At 42.3% G+C, this 27,797-nt stretch overlaps 1 protein-coding gene across 6 annotated transcripts in view; it reads right to left on the reverse strand.

The window, feature by feature from the left end:
- Positions 1–394: 394 nt before the first annotated feature.
- Positions 395–27,797, reverse strand: part of dpp6a (dipeptidyl-peptidase 6a) — a 1,516,786-nt gene continuing 1,489,383 nt past the window's right edge. For 5 of the 6 annotated variants that reach the window (XM_072576237.1, XM_072576239.1, XM_072576236.1 and 2 more), the window contains 7 exons: positions 26,546–26,600; positions 22,304–22,421; positions 21,634–21,654; positions 16,353–16,411; positions 10,643–10,715; positions 6,065–6,138; positions 395–3,646 (listed from right to left, as the gene is read on the reverse strand). In XM_072576237.1, coding sequence (XP_072432338.1) covers positions 3,500–3,646; positions 6,065–6,138; positions 10,643–10,715; positions 16,353–16,411; positions 21,634–21,654; positions 22,304–22,421; positions 26,546–26,600 — 547 coding nt within the window. In that variant the 3' untranslated portion in view covers positions 395–3,499. The remainder of the gene's footprint in view (positions 3,647–6,064; positions 6,139–10,642; positions 10,716–16,352; positions 16,412–21,633; positions 21,655–22,303; positions 22,422–26,545; positions 26,601–27,797) is intronic. The other variant, XM_072576235.1, reaches the window with a different exon arrangement.

Below are 27,797 nucleotides of genomic sequence, written 5' to 3' on the forward strand. Positions count from 1 at the left end.
CATCATTGCTTACTCTATTCACACTCGATCACGACCACCTCAAGAGGATGATGTGCCAAGATGACTTTCGAATTAACTCAAGCTGCAATGCAAGAAAAAAGCCCATAGAATGTCTGTGGGCTAGTACGAGTCTAAGGAATTGTCTTTGTCACTCACTCACCACGGACCGGTAACATGGTTGATGTGACACTGATTCTTCACTTGTAATCACTGGGAAAGAGTTGAGAGTGAAATATATTTTTTCTTATACTGTCATCAGTACCTTGTCAGTTTTTGAATTTCTAGAGATGTGGAAACCTGTTATTGGAGATGTTAATTAAGTTGAATGATTGCGTCAACCCCTCACATTCCTGCTTTCAGAAATAACTCCAGACCAGCTCCATGGATTGAGGGATCTCAGAATTCAATACAATTTATTGAATAAGTTTGGTAGGAAATGATAATATCATCAACTCAATGAGACAGTTTTACATACACAGCAATAAGAAAAATGAAATGGTTAAAACAACATTGTAATTGCGCCTTATATGAAGAGTTACTGATACTTTGACAGCAAGATTTTATAATATGGTTTTCTACTGTGACCGGTGCTAAACTGTAAAGTTGTGGTACAGGATCGGTAGTTATATGGCAACGTGTTAGTACTTTGATGGCAATGCATTAGTACTTCTTTTGTTTCACATTTCTTTCTTAGTTCCCAAGCTTCTGTCTTCATCACAATGGTGAAACTGTCAGAGAATATTTTGTAATTAGATGAACCAGTATGAAAGTGCCAATGTTTAAAGGTCTGAAAGGATATTGGATGTAATTACTCCAAAAAACTGGATTAACTGTCATCATTCATATCGGTTCCTTCACACAGTCTGTGTTGTGAAGGACTCTTGGGCAAGATGACCAAGATCAGGAGTAATTTAAGCAATAGACTGATGCTATGAGGGTGCTTTTCAGAATGAGGATAAGGACACAAGGGCTAGGTTTTCCCAACCTTGGAGATGGGGGTTGTGGGACAAAGAAAATGGCAGTCTAAATCAGATCACTCCTCACCACCTTCCTCCCTTTACCAAGGTGGTAAATGCCCATGTGAAGCAGCTTCCCAACAGCAGCCACCAGCGCCAGAGGTTCCAAGGCCAAATGACAGGGACTACGGGAGGTCGAAAGCTTTCCACCATCTTTCATTATCCCATAAAAAGGGGTTTGCCATCCACCTCAAAGTTCCTGCTTGCTCTGGGCATCATGGTTCCATTAAATATATGAAGGCAGCCAAGAGTGCTCCAGGGTAGCTGCCACCTCTGCCAGCCTGACTTTACTGTGGGCCCTTTGATTGCACCTGGAGCCTTGAGCGTTCACTCCTCTTCTCTAATAAGACGTCAAGCATTGAAGTAGTCAGTTAGGAGGCTGCTAGGAAGCGATGGGCTTGAAAACCCCCAGTACAGGCCTGGTGTTGAGGTCTGAACTCCAGCAAGAAAATCCAGCCCTTGGTTGTCTAGTCTAATTTTACAACCGGTATCCTCATGGTTCTGAAATCAAAGGAGCTTAAGCAAAGGGGAGACATTGAGATTCCTAGGTGGGAGGGTTACATTGCAAAACGAGCCATTTACTAAACCTGTAGTCAGAACACAAAAACCCATAAATCGGTGATGATTTCATGAGGAATTGTCCACATTGTTGATCGTCTGAGCGCTACATCAACCTTTTCTTTTGTTCCACGAATGACAATATTTTTCACCCCCTCTCCACCCTCATTTATTTTCAGAATAATTAAAAAATATAACCAATAATATTTTTCACAAATCACAACAATATTCAGTACGTGAGCTCCAACAGTAACTTGTACATAAAATATGTTAGGATGCTTTTTTTGCCATTTTATTTAAGAACATATACAAAACCTTAATGACTTGATTATTGTTGTCCGTCTATCCTTGTCACTTATGATGGCTAAGCATAAAGTTGTATTGCAAAATAACAAGATTAACTGGGGCAAATTAGACGATGGATACAGTTTCTCTGGGGTGCAGAGATCAAATCAATGAGTGACTTGAACTTGCAATGTAATTATTGCATACAGACCGTTAAAGGAATATTACTGAACACCAACACTAATTCAATGAGAAATGTGATGGAGATGGAGAAGGCAACTCTGTTGATGTATGATAGCTATAGAGCAAAGAAAACAGGGATACATGAAAATAAAAGTTCACATTGTTAAATAAGAGCAACATTGCAACTGTACACCGAAAGCAAGCACTTTGCAATCATTCCGGAGATGGTGAGGTGTGTTGCCATGCACAGATGAATGTTATAAGACTGTCACCCAACATACAAAGAAGAAAGGCATTTGGAAACCTGCAACATTATTGTCAGCATCAAGGATATACATTCATTAAAGTAACAGCAAAGGAACTCTGAACTTCACAGCTGGCTTTCAATGTTCCTGCTGGAATGGGGTGAACTGGAGATGAATGTGGAACTTTGTGCACACATTCAGAAGAGAAGAAAAGAAAAAACTTTACATTCATACAACAAAGGAATGGCAGCTGAGTTTATTTGGACAATGCAGCCCCACGTTGAGTAAAACCAAATGGCTTCAAACTGCGGAATTACAAGCAAAACCTTAAACATCTGCCATGATAGCAATGGAACTGCCTTATGGACAGAGGTAATTGCAAATCACCAAGGTCCTGACAATACCTTAGAGGTGGGAATGGAGGCGAGAGCTATATATACAAAATATAGTGGATTGTAATCATTCTTGGGGTATGTGGTTGACATAATCAGGGAGGAGGGGCATATACAGCGAGGAGGCTATATCCCACCTGCAGATTTGTTCCATGAAAATCCAAATAGGGAGGAGGGGGTGTGGGATGGGTGCAGGAGGATAATTGAAATACAAATAATGGAGGCTCCACTTCAAGTGAAAGGATTTTCTTGTCCTACAGGTTGTGCTCTGAAACTGCTGCTTGTGCAGTTAGATTTCCACCTCAGGCCATGAAACATTCGCTGATATACCGGGGATGGGGGGGAAGGGGGGGTGGCTTTGCTGTTCTTCTCCACATCTAGAGTGACCCTGACAAGGCGTTTGCAGAGCATGTTGGGCCCTCTTGATCTACTCGACCTCTGAACCTGGCGGCGCTCTCCTCCATCTTCCATTAAGTGTATTCTTTCACGCTCCCCCCTGGCATGTGAGAAATTACAAAGGTTGACACTTCAATTTTCCAGGAAGGGGGAGGAAAATGGGTTGGAGAGGGAGGGGTTGGGGGGAAAGAGGCGGAGGGGTGGGGAGGGGTGGGAACGTCAGTTACACTGGAACAGTCAACCACTCTGATTGTTAATTTTCATGCTGGAAGTTCTTCTGATGAGACCGCAGTGATGTCAGTGAAGCAGGCAGTTACTGCTCTCAGTCTTTGTAACATGCTAAACATAACACTGTTCTGGAAAACAAAATCAGTTGTGTTTTATAAAAGAGATGTTTGTGCTTGGCAAGCTGCTCAAAAACGATCTAGTCATCCTCTTCGTCCCCCACTTTCGATGTCTCTGTGTTCTTGTTTGGGCACCTGAAGCACTTCTCGAAGAACCTGATAATGGTTTTGTGTAGGTGCAGCCAGACTGTGGGTTTCTCCATGTAATGGCCTTCATCGGGATATATCTGCAGAAGGGTGAGATATACACCTGAGTAATGCACTGCAGGAAATTAATGACAATGACAATAACCACTGACATTCATATGGTGCCTGTGCCATTCCCAAGCTGCTCCACAATGGGTTTTATTAATCAACACTAATACCTTACCTCATATAAAGCGAGGCCTAGATTTTAACTTAAAACAGGAGTGAGGTTATCACTGCTCACTTTTATGAAAGAGGAAATCGTACAGAGTCCTTACAGGTGGCATGATGGCTCAGTGGTTAGCACTACTGCCTCACAATGTCAGGGACCTGGGTTCAATTCCAGCCTTGGGCTATTGTCTGTGTGGAGCTTTCACATTCTCCTTGTGTCTGCATGGGTTTCTTCAGGGTGCTCTGGTTCCATCCCACAGTCCAAAGATGTGCAGGTTAGGTGAATTGGCCATTGCTAAATTGTCCATAGTGTCCAAGGATGTGCAGGCTAGATGAATTGGCCATTGCTAAATTGTCCATAGTGTCCAAGGATGTGCAGGCTAGATGAATTGGCCATTGCTAAATTGTCCATAGTGTCCAAGGATGTGCAGGCTAGGTGGGTTAACCATGGGAAATATAGGGATACTGTAATGGGGTAAGTACTAGTTTTGGTCACCCAGTTATAGGAAGGATATTATCAAGCTGGAGAGGGTTCAGAAGAGATTTACCAGGATGTTGCTGGATGTAGAAGGCTCAAGTTATAAAGGAAGGCTGGGACATTTTTCACTGGAGCACAGGGGGTTGAGAAGTGACCTGACAGAAGTTTATAAAATAAAGAGAGGTATGGATAGAGCTAATGGTAGTTGTCTTTTCCATAAGTTGGGGAATTTCAAGTCTAGGGGGCATAATCTTAAGGTGAGAGGAGAGAGACTTAAGAAAGACCTAAGAGGTAAATCCGTTTACACAGATGGAGGTTCGAGTGTGGAATGACTTTCCTGAGGAAGTGCTGGATGTGGATACGGTTACAATGTTTACAAGATATTTTGTGGTTACATAAATAAAGAAGGTTTGTAGGGGATATGGGCCAGGAGCAGGCAGATGGGACTCTTTTAGTTTGGGATTATGTTTGGCATGGGCTGGTTGGACCAAAGGGTCAATTTATGTGCTGTCTAACTCTATGGTTGGGATGCTCCTCATAGGGGCAGTGTGGACGCACTGGGCTGAGTGGTCTGCTTCCACTCTGTAGGGAATCGATGAAACTTCTTAGAGCATGTCCAGTTAATCTCACTCTCCCTCTCTTTATTGTGTCACCAAGATTTTCTTTCTCCTTCAAGCATACGTATTTTAGAGATGAACCACATTTTTTTATTAACTGGCACCTATGGGACCATGAATGTGCAACTAAATCAAATATTCCGATTAGTCAAGGGTCCACACAAAAACACACACTCAGTAATTGAGATGTAATGCAGGAAGCTATACAGATCACTGTTACAATTTATTTACAGCATAAGTCATTTAAATGACAATACAACTGTGCCTTAAATAAAACATTCTGGCAAAGAGCCTCCTCACTCAGATTCTCAATGGACTACTTGGAGATTGCGGTAATACAGTACACTTGGCATTATTTGAGGTATGTAATTTATGCTGGTTTATCGAGAGTTCTGGTTCATTTAAGGTGCCAGTTAAACCAAAGTTTGCTGTACACATTACTTTTCTGTTGGTCTTCAGGCAGTCATTACAAATCCTAAACATTGTTTGACTACATTGTTTTCCTCATGTTCCCTCAGGATTTTCAGCCAATCAGTGTTAATCTGTCCCCTTTAGTTTTTGACCCCTCAGCCAATGGAAACAGCTTCTCCAAAATGCTCTCCAAAGACTTGAAACATCTTTAACGCATCTCCTCTCAGCCTTCACTGTTCCAAGGAGAACAATCTAGGTCCTCCATTTAATCCACACAATTTTTCTTCTTCTTCATTCTTTCATGGGATGTCCATCCCTAATTGAACTGAGTGGCTTGTCAGGTCATTTCAGAGGGTATTTAGGAATCTACTATATTGATGTGTATTTAGAGTCATACGTAGGCCAGACCATGTAAGGATGGCAGATTTCCTACCCCAAATAACTTTAGTGAACCAATCTGTTCTTAATATAACAACTAGCAATAGTTGCCATGATCACCATGACTGGGACGACCTTTATATTCCAGATTTATTAAGAATACAAATTCCACCAGCTTCTCTGAATTAACATTAAGCATCAGTTTGAACCTCAAGATTACTGACACAGTCACATTACCACTGTGCCACCATATCTCCCATGAGGTTGTGGGGTTTTGGTGAACTACCAAGCCAAATTATTAATCAGCGTACACAAGTTCAAATCCTACCATGTCGATTGTGAAGGAAAGCCATCCTTTATAATCCAATATAGTAACTCTGTAAGGCACTGCAAACATAACATACCTGCAATGAATAGTTAGCCTTTGCACTGATTAAGTGGGTTATAAGGTCTGCTGTATGTTGGAAATGGACAGTTTCTGAAAAAGGAAAAGACGCAGTCATGAGATAGAAAAACAATACAAACTGAGTCCTGCAAGCTGAGGTAAAGGAAACAAATAGTGGAAGTAAACAGCAAGATTATCAGGATTTGAAGAAAAAACAAATAGCAAGGAAGATCTACAAAATGTGAGGAATATACCAATGGCCCATTCAGCCTTTCAAACCTCCTCCTCCATTCATTTCAATTCTGACTGATCTGTATGTTAATCTCCAGTTACCTGCTGCAGTTCTCCCACCACTTCATACCCCTGGCTTAACTAAAATATAATGATTTCAGATTTGACATTTTCAATGGATTCAACAACATTTTCGGACAGAGTTCCAGATTTTCACCATCTTCCTTGTGAAGAAATGCTTCCTGATGACAGCCATGAATGTTCTGGCTTCAATTTTAACATATTTTTTCCTTTTGTCACTGCCCAAATGAATAGTTTCTCCCCAAGTACCCAATCAATTCTTTCAGTCATCTTTAACACCTTAATAATATTACTCATGAACTTTTCATACTCTGGGAAACAGAAGCCCTGCCCGTGCAACATCATCTTATAATTCTTTTGCTCCAGGAGCCATTCTAGAAGATCTGAATGGTAGCCTCTCCCAATAAATCCTTTACTGGGGTGCTGTGCCCAAAACCATCTTCCTTTCAATGCTGGATGTGACGATGCTGTCAATTTAAGAGATTATTTTGTCCTGGTTTTTATTTTTGAAGAGAGATTGTAAGGCAGAGGTTGAAAGAAGTTGTCTCTAAGAAAGTAAACAATTTGTGAAGCTTTAGGAGATTTTTAAAGTTAGAACATTAGAAGCAGCCTGGGTGTGGCCAGCTCTCACAGATCAGGCTTTCTAGTTTTAGATTCAGTTTTATGGAATCCCAACAGCATGGAATCAAGCCCTTCAGCCCAATAAGTCCACACCGACCCTGTAAAGAGTAACCCACCCAAATCCATTCCCCTACTATCACCCCTGACTAATGCACCTAACTTACTCATCCCTGAACATTATGGGCAATTTAGCACGGCCAATCCACCTATCCTGCACATCTTTGGACTGCGGGAGGAAAGTGGAGCACATGGACATGGGGAGAATGTGCAAATTCCACGCAGACAGTCACCCAAGGCCAGAATCGAACCCAGGTCCCTGGTTCTGTGAGGCAGCTGTGCTAACTAATGAGCGACCATGCTGCCTCTTTGGGGTCTCAAACATGTTGGAAACTTCAGTGAATGTCTCCTGGCTGCTATTTTCTCTGTATTTTCTCTTGATGTTTTTTTTCCTCCTAGATTGGAGAACTGCATACAAGAATATATTTCTGAATTTGTCTTTTTTCCAAGGGGTGTGTTTATGGGATGCCATTATTTTAGACCAGCTAATTAGTAATAGGCACTGTATGTATGATTCTGTTAAGTTTTCCAATAGTTAAGTTATTTTAATTTCCTCCTTCTTTTGTTTGTATTTTAACTATAGTTTTTAAATAAATTGTGTTTTGCCTAACATAGAATAGCTTAACCAGTCACATTGCATCTGGAACATAGTACTTCACATCTACCTGCAAAATAAGAAAATGTTGGGGTCCAGGCCACCTTCTTAAAAATACTTTGAGGGGGTGTGATCTGGTCCATAACATGGACAACCTGCTGTAAGCTTTCACTGTGCTGTGCTTGTAAAATATAGATTTACCCTCATCCTGTAGACTTCTGACTTGAGTTTGATGTAATCTATCAGTTAATGAACTGCTGTTCAAACTAAGATTCTATCATTTCTTGTATCAGAAAATGCAGCCAAATGTATAGTGATATATCAGACCGCTCATCCTTAAATTACTGAAACTTCTGTAATTCTGGCTTGCTTTTCTTAGCAAACTGTTGAGACTTAGTGAGATAATTATCATTTGGCTGTCAGTGAGTAGGTCTAACACCTCTGAACATTTCAATGTTTGAATCTAAAATGGTCATTTCCAATTGTCTGCCATTATCCTGTTCATTTATATCTTGTTTGGAGAGTACAGATCGATTGAAGAGGTTCTCACAACAAATTCAGTCTACTTCATTCGAAGCAGGGCAAACGCAGAGCTTGAGTGTGCAATAGGGCTGAATATTTTAAACTTAGGGTTCAGCATACCCAAAGGCAGCTCAGTGATGGAGGAGAATCTGGAACAAGTCTTGCTTCAAGAAATTGAGGTCTGTTCAATCAAGACTCAACACAAGAGAGAACACATTGGAAGGATTTGCAGAATGATGTCCAACTTATTAGGCCAGGTTATTAACACAACTTCTGTGATAACCAGGTCCTTGGGTGGGACTTGAAGTCAGCACTTTACCCTCTGTACCCCAAGACCTAGTCATGATCTAGATTAATCCTGCAACTCTAAGAGGAAATACAGTGCATAGAGTCTTAGGGCGGAATCTTATAGTGGTCTGAATGTTGGGGGCAGTGTTGAGATTTGCAGCACAATTGGACAAGAAGCCAGCAAGGCCTATTTGACATCGGGATTAACTCGCTGCATTATTTATGTATCTGTTGGCTGTGGAAGTGAGTTTCTCACTAGGCAGCTGTGAGTTTCTTTGAAGGATATTTCAATCAAGATTCTTGGAACCTAACATCAGAGGGTTTGACCATAGCTTTAATGCTGTTTAATCTGTTTTCCACTGCTGAGTCTCAAGCTTAGATGTTTCTCATCAATCTGTTCAGAGACATTACCACACACATCTGGAGTGCATAGGACTATAATCCAGGTTCCTTGGTCTAGAGGTAGGGACACAACCATTTCACCACAAAATACCTCCATGTATTATTGATCATCCTCTCCAGATGTGTTATTACACATTTCTGGAGCAGGTGGGACTTGAAGCCAGGCTCAGAGGTAGGGATACTACTGCAGTGCTGTAAGAGCCTTTGGTCACATTCAGGTAAGCTTGGTGTCAGCTGCTGAGTCAAGAGAAGTTTAACATTTAAGGGTGCAAGCCTTGGGAATCCATCTCATGGATCTGGATCTAGAACCCTGATGTCCCTAGGGTTTTGGGGAGGGTCAGGGGAAAGAATGGCTTGGCTAATTTAACAAATGGTTCTCATTGAACATTTCTCCTTCTGTTTCCCTTGCCTGCAGTGACAATGGGGCTTGGCTGAGAACAAGTCACTGATTACTGTTACTATGAGAGGCTGCTGTGGGCAGCAAGGAGTCAGTGGGCTTTCCTGAAGGACATGAGGGAAGGGGAGCATTCCTTCTCTTCCATGCCCATGGGAACAGCCATAAAAAGCACAATACCTCTGCAGCCAGATTCTCGTGTTTCCTACTTGCTGCTGGGCATCCCATGGCCATGTAATAGGACTTGCATGGAGGCAGAGTTTTCCCAAGATGTTGTTCTCCCTCTCTACTGCATCCAGAAATGGCAGGAAGTGGATTGGCACCTGCGCCATAACACTCAATCACAGCAGTGGAGTGGAGCAGAAGGAAGCCATTCAGCCATTGTGTTTGCATTGGCTCTTTAAACAATCATGATTACCCAGTGTAAATCTCCTGCCTCTTCCCCATCCCCTTGTATACAATGTTGATCCACAAAATTATCCAGGGCCCTATGTAATGCCTCACACGAGTACCGCAGAAGGGTACTGACATTGAGCCACGATGTGTTTTTGAGGGTGAGAGAGACAGGTTTTTAATTCGTAAATGAATCAAGGTGGCACGGTGGCACAGTGGTTAGTACTGCTGCCTCACAGTGCCAGAGATCTAGGTTCAATTCCCGCCTCAGGCAATTGTCTGTGGAGTTTGCACATTCTCCCCGTGTTTGTGTGGGTTTCCTCCGGGTGCTACGGTTTCCTCCCACAATCCAAAGATGTGCGGGTTAGGTGAATTGGCCATGCTAAATTGCCCGTAGTGTTAGGGGAAGAGGGGAATGGGTCATGGGTGGGCTGCTCTTCAGAGAGGCGGTGTGGACTTGTTGGGCCAAAGGACCTGTTTCCACACTGTAAGTAATCTAATCTAATCAAGTTATAGGGAAAAAGCAGGAAAGTGGAGTTGAACATTATCATGGCCTACGTCTAGTGATTTTAGGTCCTTATCTTAATTGTGTTAAAGAAAGTTAAATGTTGGAAAATTTCTTGCTCCCTCAATTTTAACCCTTGTCTCTAACTCTTCCTCAGAATCACAAAGTCATGACAGTGCAGCAAGTGGCCTTTGGCTCATTGTGCCTGAGCTGTGCTCTCCATGTAAAGACCTTTCCTGTCTGTGTGTAAGCCGACAATTGAGGCTGAATGGTCAAAGAGCAGAGGAATTCTGAGCAGAATGATTGCTTGCAACTGAACCTCAAAAACCCCAAACCATTTGAGGAACAGCTAAGCTTTGCTAAGGTTCAGCCGCGGTAGATCAGCACTGATTGATCGCCCTGACAGTGAGCAGATGTCTGAGCCCTCCCACAGAAACCCTCCCCACACGATTTCAGGTCAGAGACTGTTACTGAGAACTCATGGAATTTCACTTGTCCACACTCTTACCATCTGCAGTTCCATGGATTAGCAGCAATTCCTCCTCTTGGAGTCGGGTCACTCGATATTCTAATTCCGACATCTACAAATGAAGCAGGAAGACATGTTGGAGCTTGATGATGCAATGTGTCTATAATTAGCGATCGGAAGTGACCATCTTGAATCTGAAGCCTTTCTTTTCTAGGAGAAAGTGAGGACTGCAGATGCTGGAGACCAGAGTTGAAAAATGTGGTGCTGGAAAAACACAGCAGGCCAGGCAGCATCCGAGGAGCAGGAGAATCGACGTTTCGGGCATAAGCCTTTCTTCAGGCTTTTCTATTCTAGCCAAGCAACAGAAGTCGATCTAATTGAGACCAGGCACACTGAGTAGATCCATCTAATTACTGATATTGTAATGTATTAGTGTAGCCTGAAATATTAACACCGTATTTTCACAGATGCTGTCTTGTCCCCCATTTGCTGCTTCTACTTCTACTGTCCCTTTCATATAGTAAACTAAAAGTAAATTTCCATTTTGCAGCAATTTATCTCTCCACAAGATCTCCCATTCTTAGAAACAAAATATTGAAGGCTCACAGCTGGTATAGGGATTTCTTTGCAAAAGGAGAAATGTTGAAGTGTCAGAAATGTTAAGGATTCCTTCACTAGTTGGCTCCAACAGAATGCTTTGATTTAACAAATCAAAGTTCACACCGAAGCTAGTGTCCTGAGGAGGGAGCTCCTGTCAGACAGGAAGGCTGAAATCCTCGGAAATTGGTTCCAACTGGAATAGTGGAACCATTTGTTTATGTTTTATCTGTCAATGGGAAGTGGGATTGCTGACTAGACCATTTCTTGTCCATCTCTCATTATTAAGGGCCAACCCCATTGCTGTGGGTCTTGACTTACATGTAGGCCAGACTAGGTGAGCACTTCACTTGTTCGCTCATGGGATATGGATGTCCCTCGCTGGCCAATATTTATTGCCCAATGCGAGTTAACTGGTGATGATGAACTGTCTTCTCAAGCCAATGCAGTCCATACACTGGAGGTTGACCCACAATGTTGTTAGGGAGGGAATTTCAGGATTTTGACCCAACAATTATAAATAAATGTCGATATAGACTCATAGTCACGGAGATGTACAGCATAGAAACAGACCCTTCTGTCCAACTTGTCCATGCCAACCAGATAGTCTACATTAATCTAGTCCCATTTGCCAGCACTTGGCCCATATCCCTCTAAACTCTCTGGATACTCTTTGGAGGGTCAGTGTGGACTTGTTTGGTCAAGTGGCCTGTTTCCACACTGTAGCGATTCTATGATAAACTCTTCCTATTCATACACCCAGCCGGATGCCTTTTAAATGTTGTAATTGTACCAGCTTCCACCACTCCCTCTGGCAGCTCATTCCATACACGTACCAACCTCGATGTGAAAAAAGTTACCTCATAGGTCCCTTTTAAATTTTTCTCCTCTCACCTTAAACCTAGGCTTTCTATGTTTTAGACTCTCCTACCCCGGGGAACAGACTATTCGCCCTATCCATCCCCCCCTCCCCTGACTTTTTAAACTTCTTTATGGTTACCCCTCATCCTCTGATCCACTAGGGGAAGATATATTTCTAAGTCAGGACGGTGAATGACTTGTTGGTGGTGGTGTTCCCATGTATCTGCTGCCCTCGTCCTTCTAAATGGAAGTGGGTTCAATGTTCTTATGTCAGTATTCTCCTACGTAGCATTGTTCAGATCGACACATCTTGCAGTTCCATTCATTCCTCTTTCTTGAAGAACTCTCTCACCTCCCCATCTGAACAGCCAACACTTACCTATTGCCATTGCCCTTTCACATGCCTCACAGTCATAGTTCCTTCTTCCTATACAAGCCATTACAAACACTTACACCTCTCTAGTCTCCTTCTCTCTCTCTCTCTCTCTCTCTCTCTCTCTCTCTCTGCAGGCAAAGAATACACCCAACCTGGTGCATTGCAGGGTCGAGGGTTGAAGTGGATGGAATCTGGGGGAGGGTGGCAGTGCTGATCCAGTTGCTCCACCAGGAAGCCATGTTGTTCCAGGAGGGTTGCAGATGCCAGTGGCCTCCTGCTGTGACAGTGTGAGGCGCCAGTGCATGGATCTTGGGGAAAACTGACCCTCAACTGCCACTGAACAGATTCAAGAACGGCTTCTTCCCTGCTTTTATCAGATTTTTGAATGAACCTCTAAAATGTTAATTCTGATCTCTCTCTCTGCACCTTTTTTGTGGCTGTAACACTGTGGTCTGAACTTTGTTCTGCTACCTTGATGCACTTTGTATGGTATGATCTGGCTATATAGGACACGAAACAACACTCTTCACTGTAAATGTGGCAACAATCAAGCAGGGATTCTCACCCCCTTTGTCCTGTGAGGAGGAGAAGGAGAATTGCTGCTATGGGCAGTACTGTCGCTTCTCTTGTCCCTCGTCAGAGATGGACAGTGGAGTGCTCCAGCTGCTCCCGTGCAGGGACGTGTAACCAAACATTTGTGTAATGCCTTCCAGGCAGTTGGTCGGGACCTGCCAAGCTGTATTTGAGGCTATGGGAACTCTGGAACAGAGGCCCATCACTGACCATGGCTGGAGCACTTCAATATCACTGATCAAAGTCTCCGCAACCTGTCAGTTTCACTGAGGAAGCTGGCCCCACAGTGATTCTGACCCTGCTGACAGTTCCCAGGCCAGCTGCTCTGCTTGTGAAATCCAGAATGCACGGGTAAAGTTGATGCTAAAGCTGCAGCTAACACTAAAGCTCAGTGCTTTTAATTGATCTTTCTTTTCATCCCAACCAGGTGCCCCTCTCCTCTTCAATTCACATAAACCTGGGAGAAGGCAGGTTAATGCTGGGATCCCAAAGTAATGTCACCTTTAGGGGACCTAACTACCTGAATATATGCAAACCCACCTCCCCTTACCTGTAAAAGTTACCACTGCAGTCCGCAGTTCTTGAGCAAATGTGACTAGTTATTTATTATGGTCTTTTGTGCAGGAAAATCAAATCCCTACTGAGATACAAGGACTTCTACCTGCTCACTGTACCAAACTGACATGGTAGTAATGGTTACCTTTACTTATACGGTCTAATGTACTTTTAAATTCCAAAGAATGTTCTTCACCCCTTTAACCTCTTCCTGCCAGTGTCCCATAATTCTATGCGGGCTGCAATTTTATTTTTAGCCAAATAACCATTCACCAGCTCTACATACATTCACTTTAATCTCTCTCATTCAGCAAAACAGATATATCCACTCTGGGGGGGCTTTTGTAATGGGTACAATGGGCAGGTAACAACTTGTTGTCTGGAAATCAAATCACTTCCATTCTTAGCAGGTGAATTCAAGGGAGCTGAACCTCATGGGATCAGTTTTTAAAAGAAATAAACTTTTTTGAGAAAGTCTAGCAAGCTAGAAAAGGAGATTGGTTAGCTCAGTTGACTGGATAGCTGGTTTGCAATACAGAATGATGCCAATAGCATGGGTTTAATTTCTGCATTGGCTGATGTTATTATGAAGGATTCTCTTTTTCAAACTCTCCACTCACCACCACCATCACTCTCGAATGAGACAGCAGTTCTATGGTCTGGTAAGATTATGGTATCTTTACCTTCACCAAGCTAAAACTGCATAAAAATTAACTCATCAAACAGCCTTAAGAACATACTTAATAAATTTGCATCATACAGTTCGTCTGTGTATAAGATGAGGCACATAGAAATATAGAAACCAGGAGGTGTAGGTTACTTAGCTCTTCAAGCCTGTTCCACCATTCAATATGATCATTGCCAGACATCCAACACAGTTCTTGCTTTCTCCCTGTACCCATTGATCCCTTTAGCATTAAGAATTATTTCTATTGCCTCCTTGACAATATTTGATGCTTCAGCCTCAACTGCTTTTTGTGGCAGAGAATTCCATTCTCTGGGTGAAGACGTTTCTCCTCATCTAAGTCCTAAATGGCCTACTCTGCATCTTTAGACTGTGGCCTGCAGTTCTAGGCTCCTGGGCTATTGAGAACATCCTGTGCTTACCCTATCTCATTCGATTAGAATTTTATACATTTCTGTGAGACCTCCCCTTGATTCTTCTAAACTCAAGTAAATATAACCCTAACTGATCCAGTCTCTCCTCATACGCCAGTCCTGCCATCCCAGGAATCAGTCTGGTAAACCTTTGTTGCACTCCCTCTATTGCCAGTACATCCTTCCTCAGATAAGGAGACACAACTGCACTAAATACTCCAGTATGGTCTCCCCAAGGTACTATAGAATTGCAATAAGACCCCCCCCTACTCCTGTACTCGAATCAGCTCACTATGAAGGACAACATTTGCCGTTTTCACTGTCTGCTGCTCCTGCAGGTGTACAAGGTGTACAGGTGTACAAGGACACACAGGGATCATTGCATCTTGCCCTTTTCTAATCTACTGCTATTCAGATAATAATTTGCTTCCCTGTTTTTGCTACTGAAGTGGCTAAGCTCATATTTATTCACATGATACTGCATCTGCCATGCATTTACACATTCACTCAGCCTGCCCAAATTACAATGAAGCATCTCTGCATCTTCCCCACAGTATACTCTCCAACTCAGTTTTGTGCTGCCTCCAAATGTGAAGATACTACATTGAGTTCCTTCATCTAAATCATTCATCCAAAGTGTGAGTCCGAGTTCAAGCACTGATCTCTGTGGTTCCACACCAGTCATTGCCTGAAAAAGATCTGCTCTTTGTTTCCTTGCCTGCCAATATCACAGTTTGCTGTCCATGAACATTACCTCCAATTCCATGTGTTTAAGTGTTAATCTCTCACATGGGACCTAATCAAAAGTCTTCTGAAAGTCCAAATAAACCACATCCATTTGTTCCCCCTTATCAACTCCACTATGTTACGTCCTCGGAAAATTCCAGTAGAATGGTGGCCCAGACTTGATGGGCTGAAGAGTCTCTTCATTATGATTTTATGATGCAAGGCTCCCAAACTGCATGTGCTAATGACCAGATAATTGTGTTGCAAGTGGTGTTAATTGAGGGATAAATACTGGCAAGCACATTGGCAGTAACTCTCCAGCTCTCCTTTGAAATAGCACCATGGAATCTGTAAAATCTATTTGAACAGGCAGATGGTTTAATAGCTCAAATTTTTAAAAAGGTCTTTTGGAACAGCGAGCAATGAATTACTGTAGAAGTCAGAAAGATTACTGCATGCCCCTGCTTTGTGTAATTCAACAAAGTGATAGTCTTAATGTGGCATTCATGATTATTGGCAAGTACTATGTTGGCTTCAATGATATTCAATTAAACTCACTGACCCATTCGGAACACTGAGCTAAATATCCAAGCAAAGTGGATTAAAGCTATCTGCCAAATCTTCTTAATTAAAAGGTTATCAGAGAAGAATGCAGAATTATTAACAAATGGAAGGCTTCATATAATTCATGAAATGTTTATTATCTCTTCAGGGGCTGAAATGCCAAGAAGAAAAGGAAAAATATAATCATAGGCAGGCCAGCACATCAGTGTGATTAAGAGGATTTGCAGTTGGGTGTATTGTGGAGATTGAGGCACCCACTCCATTATCAAACTCACACTAAAGGGGGCTTGTCTAGGTTCTGTGCTCAGGTGCAGCACATTGAATGAAAACCCCTGTAAAAGGCATGATTAACTAGTGGAAAAGAGTCCAAAAATCTAGGTGAAGTTTCATTGAACTTACCCCATACCCTCTGTCAGCTCTGCTGAGTGTACCAAAATAGCGCTCAGTGAATGCAGAGGCTGTGAAGAAAGAAATAGCAGGTCAGATGTGCAAAGAAATGCCGCAGATCTAAAAAGAACTAAAACTATAACCTTCTCAAAAACTGAAATTACTGGGGAAATTCAGCTGTCCTGGCAGCATCTGTGGCAAGAGAAATAGAGTTAATGTTTCAGGTACAGTGAAACTTGAAAGGGTTCAAAAAAGATTTACAAGGATGTAGCCAAGGTTGGAAGGTTTGAGCTACAGGAAGAGGCTGAATAGGCTAGGGCTGTTTTCCCTGGAGCATTGGAGGCTGGGGTTGGGGGTGGGGTGGGTGGGGAGGGGGTGGGGGTAACCTTATTTTAGAGGTTTATAAAATCATGAATGGCACGGATAGGAACAATAGACAAGGTCTTTTCACTGGGATGGGCGAGACCAGAACTAGAGGGCATACTTTTAGGGTGAGAGGGGAAATATTTAAAGGGGAACTCAGGGACAACTTTTTCATGGAGAGGGTGGTGCGTGTATGGAATGAGATGCCAGAGGAAGTGATGGAGGCTGGTACAATTACAAGGCATCTGGATGGGTACATGAATAGGAAGGGTTCAGAGGGATATGGCCAAGTGCTGGTAAATGGAACTAGATTAATTTAGGATATCTGGTCAGTATGGACAAGTTGGACCAAAGGTTCTGTTTCAGTGCTGTACATCTCTAAGACTCTATAATCCTTCTTCAGAACTGATGGTAGCTAGGAAATGATTGGTATATGTGCTGAAGACAGGGGGTGGAGGTCAGGAAGGTAAAAGAGTAAGTGATAGGTGGATCAGTGTCCAGAGGAAGAGAAAGACAGTTAGACAAAGGGATTGGTAATGGTGAGCCAGGGAGAAGTAAAAACTGATAATGGGAACCAGTAGTACATGAAAATGGGTTGGATGTGCTAAAAGCAGCCTATGTTATGAAATGTCCTGGGGTATGGGAATGTGTAGATGACATGGAAGAAGATGTCCATACCCTAAAATTATTGAACTCAATATTGAGTCCTGAAGGCTGTAGGTGCCCAACGTGGAAAATGGGATGCTGTTCTTTCAGCTTGTGATGAGTCTTGTCGGAGCACTGTAATCAATTTAGGCCCTGGACTGTCCATGTCTTTTAGTCACCTTCTCCATTTATTGCTTGTTTGCTTTACCCCTGCCCTCCTGTCTTCAGCCATATACAATATACCAACCTTTTCCTCACTACCATCAGTTCTGAAGCAGGGACACTGGATCTGAAAGATTAACTGTTTCTCTCGCTTCTAATGCTGCCAGACCTGCTGAGTTTCTCCAGTGATTTCTGCTTGTCTCAGATTGCCAGCACCCACAGTTCTTTATTTTATAATAACCTCCTTTGATTGTCTGAAAACATTTGGCTGCAAAGGAGGATGTATCAATATTATAAATCAACATGATGGTGTGCGACTGGCTGGATACACTGGCAAATCACAGACACGCATATATTCATATTTTCAGTAGATATAGCTTCCATCAAAATAGCAGCAAGTCATAAAAACATGATTTAAACACTAATATTATGAGAAGCCGGTTATCTGATTGCATATGATCAAAGTTGGGATGGAGTTAAAGATGGGAATACAAGCTTCCCAATGGGTCAGCTGGTTTTTTTCACTGGTGCTGATCTATCTGGTACTGAGCTGACTTCAGCTCGGTTACTGGTTGTACCAATAGATCTCAGTGCCCTGAGATAGGAAGGGAGCACTCATCCAGGGTTCTGGCTACTCATAACATTAGGATTGAGTGTAGTGTTGAGTAAGTGAACATCCATAAAAGGGCAGATTAATGAAGTAAATGACTGCCTGGAAGATTCAGACCCCAGGATAATAATAATAGAAAACCTTTTACTAATACATTAGGCCTGTTGCCTTGGCAAATAAAGTCATCCTTTTTTTAGTACAGGTTTTGCAGGTTGAGAGTGTAATAGGCCGGCCTTTATCTAGGTAAAGTTAAAAATCACACAACACCAGGTTTTAGTTCAACAGGTTTATTTGGAAGCACTAGCTTTCTGTGCACTGCTCCTTCATCAGGTGGCTGTGGTGCAGGGCCATAAGACACAGAATTTATAGCAAAGATTACAGTGTTATGCAACTGAAATGATATATTGAACAAACCTCGATTGTTGTTAAGGCTTTCATCTTTTAGAGTGGGTTGCAGGTTTCGGTTCTCTAATATGTAAATCCCAGAACTTCTTTAAAGTCACATTCTCAAGATAATTTAGGGTTTTATAAAAAAAAGGAGACATCTCAGCTCAGAAAATGCATTAAAGGTGTGAGGTTAGAGTATATCTGTCTCCCAATCTTGAGTCAGACTGGTTCTATTTCCAAATTAGGAATTTATAAAATATTACATGGATTGACTGCCTGCAGATTGTGTGCTTTTTGAGCAAAATAGAATGTGGCTGCAAATATAATTCTGCAAATGCAAATTCACCCCATAGACTTATATATGTCTGTGTGCATGAGAGAGAGGGAGAATGTGCATGTGAATGTGCTTGGTAAAGTGTGTGTGTGAGTGTGATGGAGTATGAGCCTGGGAGAGGATGTGTGGGTGGGTGTGAGTATGGGTGAGTGTATGTGTTTGTGTATGAGAGATAGGATGTGTATGAGGGTCTGCATGGGTGTGTGAGTATGTAAGAGTGTGTGTGTCTGTGTGCGTGAGTGTATAGTGTAGTGGGGTCACATACGCAAACACTCTCATGTGCATTCATACTCACACGCGCACACACTCTCTCTCTGTCATGCACATGAGCGTGCGCACACACACGCGTAAGTCTATGAGATGAATTTGCATTTGCAGAATTATATTTGCAGAGACATTCTCTTTTGCTCAAAAAGACCACAATCTGCAGGCAGTCAATCCATGTAATATTTTATAAATTCCTAATTTGGAAATAGAACCAGTCTGACTCAAGATTGGGATACAGACAGACTCTAACCTCACACCTTTAATGTATTGTCTGAGCTGAGATGTCACTTTTTTTACAAAACCTTAAGTTATCTCGAGAATGGGACTTAAAAGAAATTCTGGGATTTACATATTAAAGAACCGAAACCTGCAACCCATTCTAAATGGCGAAAGACTTAACAACAATCTAGGATTGTTCAATACATCATTTCAGTTGCACGACATGATAATCTTTTGCGATAGATTCTGTGTCTTATGGTCCTGCTCCACATTTACCTGATGAAGGAGTAACGCTCTGGAAGCAAAAACTTCCAATTAAACCTGTTGGACTATAACCTGATGTTGTGTGATTTTTAACTGTGTCCACCCCAGTCCAACACTGGCTCCTCCACATCATTTATCTAATTAAGTAGTCTATCATATCGAGACGACTGGAGTAGAAAGATGCAGAACTAATGCTGCAGCTCTACAAAAACCCTGTTAGACCCCACATAGAAGGGTCAGTGCAGAGCTGGGCACCACACCTTAGAAAGGAAATACTGGTCTTGGAGGGAATGCAACGTAGGTTAATAAGATTGATACCTGGACTTCAGGGACTGAGTTATGAGGAGTGTGATGAACCTGTTCCTTTGACAAGGTTAAATTGTTGTTTCTTCAGCAAGGTTTGAAACAACCCAAGGTTCCATTATGTCTGAAGTTTGAATGGTTCATTGGGGCCTTTTTGTTTATCCCTAACAGATAATGCTTCTGGCCTAAGGCTTTCATGTCTTAATAAAAAACTGGTATAATCAAAGGGGGGTGGCCAGGTAACTGCGTAGCTAGCCTTTGTTTAGATTAGATTCAGTTGCAGCAAGGGATGTGTGAAAAAGGCTCATGAACTCTCTTCTCTGACTTGAAACCTGTAAGCGTTGTGTGTCATTTGTAATCTTTATGCAAAGGGTCTGTTTATGGAGAGTGTTGCAACTGTCTTCAGAACAGCATCATGAAGTTGGGATAAGCTGTCAGGTTTGGATAGGATAAGTTATCCGGTATTCTATTTTCTGTTCTTTGTGTTTCATTCCATAATTTTGTAAATAAATTCTGTTTGTTTAAAACTTGGCAGTCAGACCAGCTGATTCGCTCCAGGAATATCCACTATACACTTACCAAAAACAAATAGCAAAGTTCCCGCCTGGGCTACCTGCTTAAAAATCTTTTGAGGGGTCGGGCCTGATCCAAAACAGGAGAGATTATACAAATTAGGCCTATTTCCTCCAGAGTTTAGAAAGTTAAGGGGGTTCTGATTGAAGTCTTCAAGATATTAGCAGGAAAAGACATGGTAGATAAAGATGAACCATTTTCACAGGTTATGGATTCTAGAACTAGGGGGAATAATCTGAGAATTAGGGACAGACCATTCAGGAGTGATGTTGGGAAGAACTTCTACATGCAAAGGGTTGTAGATGTTTGTAATGTTCTTCCACAAATGGCAGTGGATGTTAGATCAGTCATTAGCTTTAGATCTGAGAGAATTATTTTGTTAAGCAAAGATGTTAAAGCAATATGTGCCAAACTCAGGTATATGGAGCTAGGCCACAGATCAGCCTTGATCTCACTGAATGGCAGAACAGACTCAAGGAGCCGAATGGCCTCTTTCTGTTGCAATGTTCCTGTCATGATGACAGGGTTAAAAGCAAGAAATACAGGTTTAACATCAGAAAACTGGAAGGAAGGAGGGAAGTCACACAGAGCTGAGACTCACTCACAAGATGATATGCAACCATACATAAGAAAGGCCATTTGGTTGATACAAATGCATGCATTCAAAAAACTGTTAAACGCTGCTCATTTCAGCTTCCAATTACTTCCTGAATGATTCCAGTTTTATAGTCTTCATTAAGCTCTCTGGAGGTTTATTCTATATGTTGATCACTGTTTATTAAAAAAAACCTAATATCAATTCTAAATTTACCTTTTACTGGTTTAAATTGTGCTTCTGTCCTACGGCCACTATTTAATTCTACTGCATCACCCATCTGGTGGAGCTCCATAAACATCATCTGTCCCAGATTTTACCTTTGGGGTGGGGGAATTGTCTAATTTTCTCCCATCGTTTTTCATAAACCAACATGGAAATCCAACCTTATAAGTGGGTTTAACATCTCCTAAAGACTAGAATATGTTTTTACTGGTCCAATATTTATCAAAATATGGTAAATCCAGGAGCCAAATAAACACTTTATTAAAATAAAACGAAGTATAACAAATAAAACAGTCTTTATGACTTTGTTCTAGCTGACTGCAGTCATCCACCACCACTTAATTACCTTGCATCAGACCACAGAAACCTACAAATGAACAGAAACATTTATTTTACAATAACCAAGCCAATGAGCCATACCTTGTAAAAATCAAAATAAACAAACCACACCAGACTGCAGAGGTATAAAAGAAAGTAGGTCTGGAGGGATAATTAGAAGCTTGATGAAAGCAAGGCCTTGCTGCAGGAGAGTGATCTGCAGGGGCTTAAGGAAGGAATTTCAATTATAGCCCTGGAAGGTTGAAATCACTGTTTGTGAAAACAATGACTGCAGATGCTGGAAACCAGATTCTGGGTTAGAGTGGTGCTGGAAAAGCACAGCAGGTCAGGCAGCATCCGAGGAGCAGGAAAATCGACGTTTCGGGCAAAAGCCCTTGTTGTCAATGGTGAGGGGAAGGGAGGGGAAGATGTCAAAGGGACAGGGATTATGTGGGGCTCTTCGGCTGGAAGGTGATACAGGTCTTAAAGGGTGGGACTCAAAAAGGGGTTAAAATATTGAGAGTTTTGAGTTTGAGGAGGGCAATCAATGTAAATTGGGGGATAATGGGTGCATGGTGGAAGAAAGTAAGCAACTTGTTGAGGGTAATAGAAGTTAACTAAGAGAACATTGGCAGTGTTGAGTTGGCAGTTTACAGTTTCAGATGGGCTGCAGGTCAATTTTGCAAGTTGATACCTACCGTAGAGTTTAAAGTCTGTGATTGGAGAAAGTGCTATTCCACACTTGAATAGGGCATTTTTTTTATCAAATTCTTTCTCCGTGGTAAGCAGCATCAAACTCAGATAACCACCATAAGCCTATAGAAATTAAATACAAGGAGTCAATATTCCACATTAAGGCAAATATATAATTCTCGTCAAGTTCAGTTCAAGTTGCTCATGAACACACTGGAATTAAAATGACATTTTTATGTCATTGTATTAACCTGCAATCTATTCTTCTTGGTTTGTAAATCTTTCCTGTTGTCATTTATATCAACTGAGTGTGGCATCAAGGAGCCCGAGAAAAACGGAATCTATTGGAATCAGGGCAACCTCTCTGCTGGTAGGATCGTTGTGTTTTTTGGAGGTCAGTCACCTTAATTATAGAGTCAGGCATCTCTGTAGGACTTCCTCAGGATCATGTCCTAGGCCCAACCATCTTCAGCAACAACCTTCCCTCCATCATATGATCAGAAGTGGGGATATTCACCAATGATTACACAATATGCAGCACCATTCTCAACTCTTCAGATACTGAAGCAGTGCATGGTCTAATGCAACAAGATCTGGACAATATCCAGACTTGAGCTGACAAGTGGTAGATAACATTCACCTCATACAAATTCCAGACAATGAACATCTCCAATAAGAGGCAATCTAACCACCACCCCTTGATATTTAATGGTGCTACCATCACAGCATTATGAGTCCCCTACTATCAACACGCTTGAGGTTACCTTTGAAACTCAACTGGACTTGCCACATTTACAGAGTAGCTACAAGTGCAAGTCAGAGGGTAGGGATACTGTGGTGAGTTACTCCCCTCTTCATTCTCCAAAGTCTGTTCATCATCTACAAGGCACAAGTCAGGATTGGGATGGAATACTCCCCACTTGTCTGGATGGGTGAAGCTACAACACTGAAGATGCTTGATACTATCCAGGACAAAGCAGCCCGCTTGATTGGCACCACATCCACAAACATCCACTCTCTCCACCACCAACACTCAGTAACAGCAATGTGTACTATCTAGAAGTTCTGAGAATCCGTCCAATTTGAAAACAAGTCATTTGGCCCAACAAGTCCACACCGACTGTCTGAAGAGTATCCCATCCAGACTCAGACTCATCCCCTCTACCCTCTCCCTATATTCCCCAAGGCTAATCCAACTAACCTACACACCCCTGGACACTATGAGCAATTTACCATGGCTAATTCACCTAACCTGTACATCCTTGGACAGTGGGAGGAAACTGGAGCACCCAGAGGAGGAAACCCACGCAGACATGGGGAAAATATGCAAACTCCACACAGTTGCCCGAAGCTGAACTCGGGTCCGTGGCAGTGTGAGGCAGCAGTGCTAACCACTGAGCCACCATGGTGCCCTGCAGTACTGCAGAAAATCACCAAAGGTCCTTAGGCAGCACTTTCCAGACACATTACCACTTCCACCTAGAAAGACAAGGGCATTGTATACATTGGACAACCACCACCTGCAAGCCACTGACCATCCTGACTGAGAAGTATATCACTGTTTCTTCACTGTTGTTGAGCCAAAATGCTGGAATTTCTTCCCGGTGGGTGTATCTGCAGCACATGGTCTGCAGCAGTTCAAGTAGGCAGCTTATCATTAGCTTCTCAAGGGCAACTAAGGATGAGCAATAAATACTGGCCAGTTAGTGACGCCTACATATCATGAATGAATATAAGTAAAAGATAACTGCAGCAACTTACACTGGCCAACAGAATCACCATGGAACTTTATTAATGTGTCTCTGGAACCTGCACAAGATCCTCATGTTGAACAATTATTAAATAGGACATTTTTCTCAATGTATTCTTCAAGTTTGAGCAAGGCCAGGATTTATTGCTAGTCCTTGATTGCCTTTGAAAGGTAGTCATAAGGTGCCTTTTACAACTGCTGGAACTGTTGAGGTATTGGATACAGAGTTCCAGGATTTTGATGTGATAATAATGAAGGAATGGCAAGTTAGTTCCAAAACATTTAACCAGAAGGGAAAGTTGCAGATGGCAGTGTTTTCATGTATCTGGTGCTCTTGATTTTTTAGATGGTGTAACTAGCAGGTTTGAAAAGTGTTGTCAACAGAAACTTGGTCAGTTGCTGCAGTGCATCCAATAGATGAAATAATTGCTGGGTAGTGCAGAACTTAAGCACTGCATAAAAGCGACGTGATCAAAGTACTCATCTGGATCGGGATACAAGAAATCGAATTTAGAAAGGGATCACCAATTTATTCGAACATTACAAAAGGTTGGACCATTGGTGACATGACAACTGTGAATTTTAATAAACTGATTAAGCTCGGACCAAGCAGATTGGTGAGAATGATACCACTTTGTAGATGGTTCAAATGATTACCGTCATGTTTTGGAGGTGGGGGGAGTAAAAATGGTTATCGTGCACACTGTGCCATCACTGCCAGTGATCATTGTATTTTCACACAATAGTGTAAAATGGCCTTTGTTAGTGCAGAAGAATAAAGTGGCACTGAATGTTCACAAGTCTACTGGTACACGCTGTAACTCTGGCATAATGTTTTGGAGTTACTGTGGGGCCTTTTGGGCTGCAGAGTCCTTATTCCAAGCTAATTGCTGGCAGCAGGGTGAGGGGGGAGAGGGGTGCAGTCTGTGGGGCTGAGGACTTGAAATACCAGGAAGTCCATTTGTGCACAGCCCTCGGGGTAACATGACTAGCCCATCAGAGAATTGCAGCTGGAACAACCAACCTGAGTGCTTGAACTCTTGGTCCTAAAATGATTTGTTTTAGGAACAGGGGAAGTTAAGTGTTCTTTCTGCAGGACAACACAACCCTTTTACCACAGCTGTACCCCTCTGCAACAGTGAACAGGCCCATTCTACCCCAATTGGCATTAACTTCTCCTGAAAGCATGGAAATCAAGGTGGCCAAATCAATGATGGCCTCGTGGTATAATTGCTGGACTGTTAATCCAGAGACCCAGGTAATGTTCTGGGGAACTGTATTCCAATCTCACCGTGACAGATGGTAGAATTGGAATTCAATTAAAAATCTGAAATTAAGAATTTAATGATGGCCATGAATCCACTGTCAATTGTCATCTGGTTCACTAATGTCAGAAGACATGGGTGGCTTAGGAGCAATAGGGTGCATGTGAGGAGACCCCATCGTGCAATGCAGGAGGCTTCCTTGACCATCTATAGAGATTTAGTGACCCCCCTTCCCCCTTTGTATATACGATTTCAGAGATGGGCATTAAAATTCATTCCATCAGCAGCAATCTTCATTCACAAGGGGACACTTCTACTTATAAGGTGATTTGTTCAGCAGCATTTGATATGCCTTTTAGGGATCACAAAGTAGACAGAGTGGTAGGAATTCCACAGTGCTACATGGTCTTGGCTATATTGCCACAAGACGTACACACACATTCCCTCACACAGTAACACGCATGCACAGACAAACCCTCTCTCTCACAACCTCTCACACACACATACAGAAACACATACTCACACACACCCTCTCATATTCACACACCCTCTCATATACCCACACCTCACTCACATACACACACTGACACACACACACTTTCACACACACAGGCAGGCACACATACTCATACACGCACTCTCACACACACACACCTTCTCATATACCTACCCATACACACCCTCTCTCTCACATGCGCACACTGACACACACACAAACACACCGACACACACACACACATACACAGACAGGCACACACACATATACACGCCCACACATATCCTCTCTCTCACATACACACACTGTGTCTCGCACACAAACAGATGCATACTTTCAGACTCTCACACAGACACACGCACCCTCTCATATACACACCCATACCCCCATACACCCACACCCTCTCTCACACCCTCATACACCTACACACATACCTACACACACCCATATACCCTCAGAAACAGACAGACAGACAGACAGACAGACACACACACACACACACACACACACACACACACTAGTTTTTCCTTCGACAGCAAGTAATTATAGGCTGGCTGCATTACTGGCAGGGCCCTCTGATAAGTGCCAGAGGGAGTGGGTGAGGTGGGAAGGGGGAGGACAGCTGTCTGGAGTGCTGTACAACCAAGCACCATGTTCTTCCAGCTCCTGGATCCACATCAAAATTAGATGAAGAAAATATGTGTTGTTAAAAACATTTTGACATTAAAAACATTACCTCCCCAAAAACACCAACTCTGTTCGGGTCAATGTAGTCTTCCTTCAAAAGGCTCCTGAAATGGAAGTACAGAAAAGCTCAAATGGAGAAATCTAAAGGAGTCAGTTTAATTTTGTCAAATGTCATAACAGATGTTTCAGAGTTGCACAACATAACAGTGGTATAAGAGAGCGGAGAAATAAGTCTATGAGATAATCTCAATGGTTTGAATATAACTTTTAAAAAACTTTATGGAGAAAATAATAGCTTTAGAGATTTAGAGAACATTCCAACAATGACTGATTTTCACCCTCATAGTATTGGAAGAAATGCAAAAGGAAATCACAGTTACATAGGCCATTACCTTCTAAAGTTCTGTGGGATCAGGAATGGTACCCTTAGGCTGATACATTCCATTATAGAATCTTAGAATGATGGCAATATCTATGGTGTCTGTGCTGACCCTCTAAAGGTGCAATCCATCCAGTGCCAATCCCTTGCCTTCTCTTCACAGAGTCCCACAGCATGAAGACAGGCCCTTCGACCCAAACTGGTCCATGCTGACCAAAATGTTCATCCACGTTAACCCCATTTCCCTGCACTTAGCTCATATCCTTCTAAACCTTTCCTATCCATGTATTTGTCCAAATGACTTTTAAATGTTGTTCATGTACCCACCTCAACCACTTTCACTGGCAGCTTAGGCTATTTGCATACCACCCTCTGTGTAAAAATGTTGCCCCTCAGGTTCCCTTTTATTCTTGCCCCTCTAACCTTAAAACCGATGCCCTCTAGTCCTTGATTCCCCAACTCTGAGAAAACAAAAGTCTCGGTGCATTCACCCTATCCATGCCTCTCCTGATCTTATACACCTCTATAAGATCCCACCTTTGTCTCCAAAACACTAAAGAAAAAAGTCCTAGCTTGTTCAACCTCTCCCTATTACTCAGACTGTTGAGTCCTGGCAAAATCATTGTAAATTTCTTCGACACTCTTTCCAGTTTAATAACATTCTTTCTATAGCAAGGTGACACAATACTCCAAGTGCGGCCTCATCAACATCCTGTACACTGCAACATAACTTCCCAACATCTATATTCAATGCCCTGACTGATGAAGGCCAGTGTGCTAAAAGCCTTCTTCACTGCCCTGCCTAGTTGTGACTGCACTTTCAGAGAACTGTACACCTGAACTCCAAGTCCCCTATTCTACCATACTCCTTAAGGCCCTACCATTCACCACGAAACTCTTACCTTGATTTGACTTTTCAAAA

This window comes from Chiloscyllium punctatum, chromosome 8 (assembly GCF_047496795.1).
Source record: "Chiloscyllium punctatum isolate Juve2018m chromosome 8, sChiPun1.3, whole genome shotgun sequence".
Lineage (NCBI taxonomy): Eukaryota > Metazoa > Chordata > Chondrichthyes > Orectolobiformes > Hemiscylliidae > Chiloscyllium > Chiloscyllium punctatum.